This window comes from Pinus tabuliformis, chromosome 2_2 (assembly GCF_031772625.1).
Source record: "Pinus tabuliformis cultivar Carrire ecotype Pingquan chromosome 2_2, CPIR1, whole genome shotgun sequence".
NCBI classification, from domain to species: Eukaryota; Viridiplantae; Streptophyta; class Pinopsida; order Pinales; family Pinaceae; genus Pinus; species Pinus tabuliformis.
The window spans coordinates 421457210-421468806 of record NC_142300.1 but is presented as its reverse complement, the minus strand read 5'-3'; the positions used below and the strand labels follow the sequence as shown (position 1 = coordinate 421468806).

At 30.5% G+C, this 11597-nt stretch overlaps 1 protein-coding gene across 1 annotated transcript; it reads left to right on the top strand.

The window, feature by feature from the left end:
* The first annotated feature begins 691 nt into the window (after positions 1–691).
* LOC149193062 (peroxidase 21-like) lies at positions 692–3249 on the top strand. Its single transcript, XM_089406527.1, has 4 exons — positions 692–929; positions 1075–1263; positions 1725–1890; positions 2715–3249. The coding sequence occupies exons 1-4, from the start codon at positions 711–713 to the stop codon at positions 3119–3121; spliced, it is 981 nt and encodes a 326-aa protein (XP_089262653.1). The 5' UTR covers positions 692–710; the 3' UTR covers positions 3122–3249.
* Positions 3250–11597: the final 8348 nt, after the last annotated feature.

The window sequence follows — 11597 nt, the reverse complement described above, 5'->3', positions numbered from 1 at the left end:
AAACCAATAATTAATTTTTCTTCTACAATATTTCTAAATCTAATAAATTATATTAAAATCCTAATATTAATTATTATAATTAAAACATTTTATACTTATAATATATTTATATATTCTAACCAAAAACCTAATTATTATAATGATATATTAATTAATATCAATATTAAATTTTTGCTACATATTTAATAACTATTAATATATTATGGATTTGATATATATTTATCAATTTATATCAATTACATTTATTAATAACCATTAATATGGTTATGTCATTATTATAATATGGTTATGTCATTATTATTGAATTTGAATGATTGATTATTGAAAACAAAAAACCAATAATTAATTTCACTTCTATTTATCGATTTCCAAAATATTTCTGAATCTATACTGAAATTAAGTTCAACTAAATAACAACTAATATCTTAATTAAATTCAACTAACGGTCCATTTTAATGAAAAGTATAAGTTCAGTTAAATAAATGATGTTATTTCTGCACAGAGAACTTTAGAGCGCATTTAGTTTGAAACCCCACGACCCACTTGATATTGGGATTGCTTGAATACTTTTTACTATTTAATATCAAAGTCGGTAGATGGCAGCCTTGAAAATTAGCTTATCATGGGTTATAAATATGTCACTGATAGGCTGAGTGCTGCAGCGTAGTGCACATTTACTTACCTAGCTGAAGGGATTGGTGAAGAGTGCCATGGCGAGACTTGAGTTATTAGCCATCTCCATCTGGTTAGCCTGGACAGCAGGGATTACGTGTACTGCTCAACAAACGGAATTGATGGAAGGTTATTACCAAACGCTGTGCCCCAGCGCCGAGGATATTATCAGAGACCAAGTCGACAAACTCTATCGTAAGCATGGCAACACTGCTGTTTCCTGGCTCAGAACAATATTCCACGATTGCATGGTGGAGGTAGGAACAGTATTATTTAAACTCTTCTACCTAGGTTTCATTTCAGTTGATTATATAAGCATGTAGCTACATCTAGGAATTTAATAGGTCAAGATCCTCTGCGCGACTTTTCTGAGCCAATCGAGGTGTTGTTGATGTTTTATAGTCCTGCGATGCCTCCATTTTGTTAGAAACCACACGAGATATGGTGTCGGAGCAAGAATCTGAAAGAAACTTTGGCATGCGCAATTTTAAGTACCTGAACACCATCAAGAATGCTGTAGAGGAAGAATGTCCAGGAGTGGTCTCCTGTGCTGACATTATTGCTCTCGCTGCGAGGGAAGGAACCGTCATGGTGAGAAGCTGAATTTTGTCAGAGATTTCAATTAGTAGATGGGAGATTTCAATTAGTAGATGATTATCTTTATTTTAATTGGATTCTCGGAATATTGTTTTTTAATTGGATGAAATTGTTTCTCAGGTTAGTCTTCATTGCAGATCTTGGATATGAAGATTATTTTTATCTCTGCAGTAAATTCTGGGAATATAGTTTTATGAGAACCATCTTCCAAATATATTTATAAATAATTATCTTTATCTCTATTGTGAATTCTAAAAATATTGTTTTTTTTGAGCCAGATTTATTTAGCCGTCCTCTCCGGTTGACTCTGGAAATATTTCTGGATCCGAAATCCCAAAATCTACCCTCAAATTAAATTAGTTGACGCTGTTAAGCTAAAACCCAACCATGAATTTTTTAATTGACTGGGAATGCACATTAATCGTACAATTTTATGTTATGATTTGACGATACAGTTGGGAGGACCACGCATCGCTCTGAAAACGGGTAGGAGAGATAGTCTACAAAGCAGCGCAGCAGTGACTGAGAAATACATGCCGCTGCATAACGACACCATCGACACGGTCTTGGATCGCTTCGAATCCATAGGAATCGATCCAGAAGGGACTGTAGCACTCCTAGGTTTGATATATTTTTATATTATTTAAGTTCTAATAATTTAATTATTAATAACAATAATTATTAGATATATGTAAAAATTGTTATGTTTATAGAATATTTATGATATTATAAATAAATAAATGATTAAAATTTTGTTATTTTTATCCTTGATTATTAAAAAACAAGTTAGGTGAATAAGTGTGTCATGGAAAATAATATATTAGCTAAAATGTTATTTAAGGAAGTTTTGCTATTGGATACTAAGTTAGTATCTATCTCAAATGTACCTCATGGTAATGTGTTTTTTGTTGTCTTTTAATTTTAATCATGTTGCTTCAAAATATGTTTAACTATTTTATCTTTATTCTAATTTTTAAGATATCAAGTAGTGTGATATCAAATATTCTTTTCCATTTAAAAACAAGGAATACAAAACTATGTTTAACTTGTGATATTTTATCTTTATTCTAATTTTTAAGATATCAAGTATTCTTTTCCATTTAAAAACAAGGAATACAAAACCATTATACGTTTGTATTAATTTTTTTATAATTATTAGTAATATTAATTTAAAATAAAATTATGTGTAAAAGGTCATCAAAATTAAAATTTTGTTCATGTTAACACAAATAAAATTTAAAAAAAAAAATCTAAAAATTAAGTAGCACATTAAAAAAATTTGTAAGGGGAAAGATTAGATCTTTAAAGATAGTATTTAAAATAAATCTATACTTGTCTTAATATAAATTAAAATGTATATTAAAAATGTATAAAAAGTATGTATATATTTCTAGTAATAACTAATATGGCATGAATGGTATTAATGCGACCATTATATGGTGCAGGAGCTCACACCGTTGGCAGGACGCACTGTGCGAATTTAGTGAACAGGCTTTACCCAACGGTTGATCCATCTATTGATCCAGACTACGCAGAATATCTCAAAAAGAGATGCCCCACGCCAACTCCAGAACCTACTGATGTCTTATACTCTCGGAACGACCCCGGGACCCCCATGAAATTTGACAACAACTACTACAAGAACTTGATCGCCAATAAGGGATTGTTGCTCATCGATCAGCGCTTGCTTTCGGACAACCGGACTTCAGATTATGTGAACAGAATGGCGCAAGATAACGATTACTTCTTCTCCCAATTCGAGAGGGCCCTCATAATATTGTCTGAGAATAATCCCCTCACTGGAAGTCTCGGAGAAATACGAAAGGACTGTCGTTATGTCAATTCCCTGTAAACCATCTGATAATGGGTACAAACTGCAAAGTCGTTCGTCTCTGAACTCTTTCTTTGCTACCCACATCGGAACTCCAGTTAGAACTAAAATATGGGTACAATGGTTACTATAAATCGCCAATGTTTATATTCCTTATTTTCCGAGCAGTTTATGTCCATTCTCATAAGAAGCGTACAAAACCTGAAAATGGAGAAAAATCTTTTGCAATCAGTAGATTATCACGTATATTCCTTCTCTTTTATTTGATCACTTGTCTTATTCTTTGGAGAAATCATTTACTTTAAGTTACTATTTTAAAAAAAAATCTTTCCTTATTTAGATGACAAACAAAAGTTCTAAAGTTTTTATCATTTGATGATATCCCATAAAAATTTAACACCTTCTTGTTATTATGATAAAATTAATTATAAAGTCAAAGTAGATTTAGTTAAAAACCTGGATGATAATAATTTTAATTTTATTTTAAAATTACATAAATTATAGGACGGGGAAAATTTTTAAGTGTGAATATTAAAATTCATGAAAATAATAATAATAGTAATTTTATTTTAAAATTATAAAAATATAAGGAAAAAGATTTTATATAATAATTTAAATACTAAAATTTAGAAAAGATATATTCTCCAATACAATAAATTTACGAGCTTAGATTTATCTTAACACTGGTTGTATCAAGAGTCGAGAGGGATCAAATCTCTCGAGGTGCAAACCTACTATTTTCTAAGTGCAAAACTTGAGGAAAGATTTGCACCTCGAGAGATTTGATCCTTAATAGATCTGGTGTTCCGATGTTAACATGGATCTAGGTTGGTTTCACTTGTGTGTTGTCATACAAAATTTTCTGAACATCTAATTATTTTGATAATTTTAAATATGATAAATATGTCTAAAATTAATTTGGTCAATTTAATTTAAAATTTTCTTAGTTACCTCAGTTTGTTGAGATGAGAGAGACTCTTAGTAACTTGATTGAAGAAAAATGATGAAATACAAATTTTGAGTGCAAAGTGTCAATGTAACAATTTTGATAGATAAAAAATGTGAATACTAAGAATATAGTCAATTATAAACAATCTTCATTGCAATCAACCTGAAACTATTTTTTTTCCATTTTCTCATATCGATCATAAGAGCAGTTGGAATCATAGACCATTCAAATATTCAAGTCGACCCACTGTTGTAAACAACATACCTTGTCTCTGCTGCTCTCTATATTAATAGTAGCTTTCTCCAAAGTCAATAATTGTGACTAATATTAATAGTAGTTTTCTCCAAAGTCGATAGTTGTGACTTATGGAGTGCTAAACCCCAAATAATTTTTAATAGTAGTTATTTTCTATTACCACGCTTAAGTGCAAAGTAATTGACCATTTTATAAAAATCAACTGAGGATCATTGATTCTTTATTTCAAAAAAAAACATATGATAAACATAGAAAAGCAAACACATGGAGGACATGGCTTTGTTAATGCCAGATGAGCTATGTATGGGTGTCCTTGGACCCCATAAAAAGGAAATATTAAGCGAATGAGAAGGTTTTGGAAATTATTATGTTCCAACAAAGAATATCTATTTAGCAAAGTTCAACATAGATATGGGAACATTGTATTATATAAATCTATTGATGTCAAGATATAGATAATTTGATGTCGAAAACCTTTCTACATAGTCAATTTGTAAAAAGTGTGGGTTTCATTTTTTAGTTGAACCTTTTTTTATGATAAATATAGAAAAGTGAACACATTGAGGACATGGTTTTGTAACCATGTAGATGAAATTCATTCTCAATAGAAAAACCCCTAACGATGGTCACCACCATTGTGTTCACAATGGTTCTACCTAAGATTTGATAGATACAGTTTCTTAGGCTTTGCTTCCACCTAAGATTAGATAGATACAGTTTCTTAGGCTTTGGAAATTAATTGCTGGGTTATTTGGATTTTAGGTAAGGAAGGTGATAAATAAAAAGTGAACAATAAAGGCTATGAGGGTTTTGAAAATTGGGTTTGGTGGTTGGTTGGTTTTTTGTTTTTCAATTGGTTAGAGTTAGTTTAGTGTAACAAAATGTGGCACTAATAACAAATGTGACACCCCACAAGATGTAGATTAGCTGGTTTATGTGTGGTCTAGTCCCTGTCAAATCATAGATTCAATCCTCATGAGAAGGGGTTGAGGATGGAAGCCATTTTAAGGGAATTAAACTATCCCAAGGTTTGTTCAGACTCAACCAAGCCTCACACAATCCTTGTGATAAGAATCTCATTGTGTTGATTGTTCTTCTTCCATCCAATAAATGGACTAGCCCCGACCTAAGTTGAACCTAGCCAAAAAGAAATGCATGTGAAAAACAAGTTGATTATGAACTAAAACAAAGTAGATGAAAATAAGCATTAACTCTTGTTGTCATTGATTTTTGCTCCATAAGGAGAACGTTTACTTGCACACTTCCAAAAATATGATTTTGCTAGCATAATGAGAAGTTAAACATGCCATTTTGAGTTAATTTTTTCCCATGCTAGGGTTCTCTAATTTAAATCTTTTTTAATTATGTGATTGTGAGTTTCATGGATTGATTTTAATATTTATTTAATACATTTTTTCCGGTAAGATTTTTTTTATTATATAAGTAAAATCAAAATCAAAATCATGCCTTATGGCTCACAATGATAGAAACTGGGCTATTGAAAATGGATTTTTCTAAAAAAACACATGAAAATGTTTGTTTGGTTGGAAGCCTAATGTCTGCTTATATATATATATATATATATATATATATATATATATATATATATATATATATCCATATCCCGTGCAACCTTGATCAAGATAGGAAATAAAAAAATTGACAAAGTCAAAACATTATTTAGTCTACAATCTAAAATGACTATATAGCATTTAGATCAATTCATATTTTGTAAAACTAAATATTGGAATCTTATCTTCCTTCTTTCTGTTGGGAATGCTACAATATTCTTAATTTTGGAGTGTCCTCATTGATGATTGAGTTGCTAGTGCTTCCCATTGCATCATTTCTTGTTTGCCTACACCTTAGAGTTGCCATGAATTGATATTGTTGATGACCTAAACCAAACTTCAAAGCATATTTAGCTAAGTAGGATAGATCCTAGAGTGCAAAGGATGGCTAAAAGTTTTGAATGTGTATCATTCTACAACATTATTTATTTACTCATTACTTTGATGGATAACATTGAAATTGAGGCATGCACTACAAGGAAAATACCTTCTAGCAAAGGTTATAATGAGGTTATAATGGAGGTTTTTAGTGTTATAAAATTGTCAAAAATTGTCAAAAAAACCACTGCTACAACATACTTTTGTGGTAGCGGTTGTTTTAGTAGAGTTGATAATGGAAGCTCATCACAACTAAAAAAATATGGGCAAATATAGGTTTTAGCGGATGTTTTCTTAGCAGTGCACTTACTAGAAACATCACACTAGTAAGCTACTAATATAAAAGAACCGATGTCATAAAGTTGAATAAAATCACCGAGACTTCATAAAAATATTTAGAGAACTGACTCGTTAAATTTATAAAATTACTAGTGCTTTAATAATAAAAATGCATCGCCTCATATATTCTATGATACCATCCACTGGGGAGTTAAATACAAACAACATCAGTGCCTACAAAGTATTCCACCCCAGTGCTTATGTCTTAAAAAACATCCGAGGTAGTACTTTTAGGAGGGGCATTGGGGCAGGCAAAAAAATCTTGTAGCCTGAGTGCTTTTATCTTATCCAACGCGCTGGGTAGTTGTACGTAACAATGTATCACTGCCGATGAGTTGTATAAACAACATTGTGCTTCAAAAGTATAATGTCTGGTGCTTATCTGTTTGAAAAACCCCTGGTGTTGTAATTTTCACAAAAGGCAATGGGCCAGGAAACAAAAATCTTGTAGTACCAGTTCTTTTATGTAATCTAATGCATTGTTTTGTTAAAGGTAACAATGCACTGATGTGCTCAAGGAGAATCACATTGATGCATGAAATGCATATATTCCGAGTGCATCTTTATTTTACAAATGCACTGGGACACCATTTTTTATTATTATAAATATCGTTGTTAAAAAGATCGTATTCAGAGTGGTGCATATTAATATATGATGTCCCAATATTCATTTTCTATTTTTTAGAAACATCAACCTGTAACAGTGCAATTATTGTGATTTTTTAAATCCATTCTTTATCGAAAAATCGAAATATATCTTATAACAGTATTCATATAACTTAAATTTTGATTAGTGCATTTTTATATGATGTTTGTATTAATTTGTTATATCATCAGATTTCACATCTCTTCATTATAATATTTAACCATTCATATATTAATCAATGGTGTAACATTTTACAACGACATTAGACAACACATTAGAATAAATTAAAATTAATTTTATTATATATGAATAAGAGGCTCTTTGTCATACAAAATGGGATAGTTATTGGTAACCCCTTGTCTTTCAATTGGGACACGATGTCCATTAAATTAAACTAAATGACTTATTTTCACTAACAATTATTTTAAAAAAACAACAACAACTTGCATTAATATCCAAATAGATCATCATTCTTCATTGGAACTGCTCTCAGTGCTCAAGCTACTTCCATGACTTGGGTTATTTGGATGATTTTTTTTTTATTGCATCGATTGTTTTCATATTCTTTATGTTTCATGTACAAACATAAAAATAAAGTCTAATGAGTGTATCTACATTGATGAGAATAATTAAAATTGAAATAAATAATATATATAAATGTAAATCGAAAAAAAATGTACCATAATAAGAATTGAGACCTGAATTTTACACATTTATTCAAAACAAAATCTCATTCCTTGTTTCAACAACTCTTCTATTGGTGTAGTTCCATACTTTGTTTCCTACAACTTTTATACCCCATAATAAATCATAGATTTAATATAAATAATTTTTTGTTCTATTAATTATAATGTCAAAGAAGTAAAACAACATCTATACTTACAAATTCCACAATTAATTTTTTATACAACAACATATACTCACAACCCATATTTAACCCAATGTTAATCAATTCTTCTGATGGCTCTGTTTTTTATGTTCACACCTATTCGAAGACATTCAATGATGGTTGTTGTAAAACAACTTAAAATATACAAAAAAATGAAACTTTAAGTTGTTATAAGGAAATATTAACAATTTCTCACAAACTTTGATATCAATTTTCTTTCTTTTTGTCTTGTTTTATCTATTGAATGAGTACCATTTGTTTTGTTTTCTGCAAGAAATACTTGAAAATAACTACTTAATGCAAAATTATTTTTTTATATGAACCTAATATAAAAAATAAATGATTACATAAAATTAAAGCATGTTGTTGCTAAGACGACTACTCCCATGATGCAATTATGTCCATTTCTATCAGCATGTCCTTGCACACCTTTTTGGATATTCTTACTGGCATGTTTCAAATATCAACTTGTTGATCCTGCGGGATATTCATCATTTTCATGAAAAAAAAAGTAATAAAGTATTTTTATATTGATATATGAAAACAAAATATAACCAAATTGATATTAAAAAATGAATGCTTTATAGTAACATATACATATAATTCTAGAAAAAAGAAATTAATTAGGAATATTACTTTTTGAATGACTATTTTTTGTTTTTATATGTTTTTCCTATAGGTCTCATTGACCATTTCTTTGGAAATGCTTTTTGTAATTTAAATATAACTTGGTTCTTGGAATCATTGGATTGATTTCTATATTGTAAGTGGAAAGTACGTCTATATGTTCATTCCACTATATCCCTCATAGTTTTCTAAAATATTTTCCCCATTTCATTAACCTCCAACACCACTCCAAATGAGCTAAGGACCAATTCATCGTCATTTGCATGTTCTATAAAAAAAAATTCATAGAATGACATTATATTCATTCATTGTTGGTCCCTGTAGAACATTAAACATATGTGAATTAATAGATTGTTTGAAACATGTTATCTAATATTCTTAAGTATATTATTAATGAGAAAAAAATAAAAAAAAACACTCATATTGAATAGTATTTTTTCATTCGCTTGATCCATCTTTCTACAATTTTTCTATTAGGATTTTATGCTCTTATGCCCTTACATAAAAAAATTACCTTATTGAGCTTCGTCATTTTGTGGATCTGCATGACACAAACTAACCAATAAATATTAGTTAAACTTACATATAGTTCAAACATATTAATTTTGTAAAAAAATTACAAAGAACTTGTCTTTCCTACTTTTTTGGAAATGTTATCCGTTAGGTCCCTATAATACTAGTGTAACCCCTTTATTGTTATTGTTAGCCCATCCCCCTATTATTATTATTGGGCCCATGTAACCCCCATATTGTTATTGTTATGCCCCATAGACACCCCTTGTTGTTATTGTTGTGTCCTTACATCATTATTTTTATGTAGGCTCTAATTATATTGTGATCCCTTAGACTCCTATATATAGAAAGGATGTATAGTCATTTGTATCATACAAGAATTGTTCATTTATGTAATATAAGTGAGGTTTCCCCCTCAAAGAGGATAATTTATAAGTCGTTGATCTATTGAGCTAGTTGCATAACATTTGGTATCAGAGATTTGGATTCTAGGGTTTCGCTTCTTCAAAGATATCATCTTGGAATTTCTGCTATAACCTGTTTTCTACGAGGATTAAGGTTCTGAAATTACAACCATGTGGAGAAGAAATCTTAGTGAACTTTGTATATAAATTTCAGATCTTGGTTCTCTATGTTTTTGAAGATATTATCCGAGGAAGATAGGGTTTCCAAAGGCTCAAGAATTCCATCCGAAACAAGTGACCTAGGGAAAATCATCATAGCTTTCTCTCCAAAATTCAGATTTGAATTTCATGAAATGTGACTGAAATTGTACAACTTGTACCTTTTCATGTATCATTTTCACGGATGACAATGAAAACAGTGACATGCAGCACTTCGTACAAGTTCGCTCTATTGAACCAATCTATAATCACGTCATCGTGGGAGTTTTGGAATAACTCTTTATTGAATAATAAAATCTTGGTGTGACTTGTGGGGTTGGAAAGAAGACTTAGAGGGACAAAATAGGACAGAATTTTAGACCTTTGGGATCTGAAATTACCGAGATACAATACCTTCAATATTAAGCTCCTAAAAGGCAAGAAAAAGGAGTGTTGTTTGAAATTCCACATATCTTCTATTTGAAAAATCAGTTTCAAGTCATGCAAAGGGAATGTTGAAGCATATATATCAGTATTTGGTTCTATAATTTCTCCCAAAACAAACAGCTCTACACCCATTAAGCCCTCATAAATCTCTACTATGACTCATGAAGAGGGAAAACTGCAACATGATATATAAAAATTGCGGGACCAAGTGCAGCAAATTTTTCTCTCACAAATAGAAAACAAAGATGAACTAAAAGGAGACATGGATGGCTTAAAAGGGGACATGGATGGTTTAAAATAATAAATAAAATGATGCATGGGTGGTTCAAAATAATAAATCAAAGGGGCGACATTAATGGTTTAAAAGTAGACATAGAAGGTTTGAAGGAAGGTTTGGCAAATTTGTTACAAGAAATGTTTCATAATGGTGAAAATTTATTCCATGAAACTCATGATGAGAACACAATAAATGTTAATCATGATGTTAGAGACTCCAATGTTGGGTTTAATACCCACCACATTTCAAATATTGACGTGAGGAAGTTTGATGGCAAGGATCTGGTAACATGGATACTACATATGGAACAATTCTTTGCTCGAAATAATGTGTCAAACACACAAGAGGTACACATTTCATATGTAGATTTAGATCAAAATAAATTTTTGTGGTATCGATGACTTCGTTCTTGTAAATCAATTGTTACTTGAACAATTTTTGCAGAAGAAATGGTATCACATTATGAGGATTCAAAAAGCAATACCTTTTTTAGCTAAAATATAAGTCTCATGCAAAAGGGTTCAATGGCAGAGCACATTGAGGAATTACAAATATTAAATATCAAGGTAAATGATATTGTAGAGGAGCATAGGATTAATGTCTTCATAGGAAATTTAAAGGATAACATCCAACATGAGGTTTTCCTTTGGGAACCTGATTCATTAGAGAAGGCATTCAAGGTGGCAAGAAACATTGAAAGAAAAATTATGAAAACAAGGAAGTCTACCACTCACAACTATGAAGTGTTATTACTTTTATCATTCCACAGCCTACAAGGTTGACACCACAACAATTGGAGGAAAATAGAGAAAAAGGAATTCGTTACAATTGTGATAGAAAACACACTAAAAGTCATAACTATGCCGAGAAGAAATTATTTTACATACATTGTGAAGAGGACAAAGAAAAGGAACAAGAAACATAAGAAGAATAATATATACATCAGGAACCAATCCTAGAGAAGGAAGAAATGAATCCGACCATATATTGTATTGGTGGGAATT

Bases quoted from the DNA above. Each gene is read 5' to 3' on its own strand.
- LOC149193062 (XM_089406527.1), top strand. From the start codon at position 711: ATGGCGAGACTTGAGTTATTAGCCATCTCCATCTGGTTAGCCTGGACA. The intron at 930-1,074 runs GTAGGAACAGTA...GATGTTTTATAG, and splicing joins TCCACGATTGCATGGTGGAG to TCCTGCGATGCCTCCATTTT. The intron at 1,264-1,724 runs GTGAGAAGCTGA...TTGACGATACAG, and splicing joins CGAGGGAAGGAACCGTCATG to TTGGGAGGACCACGCATCGC.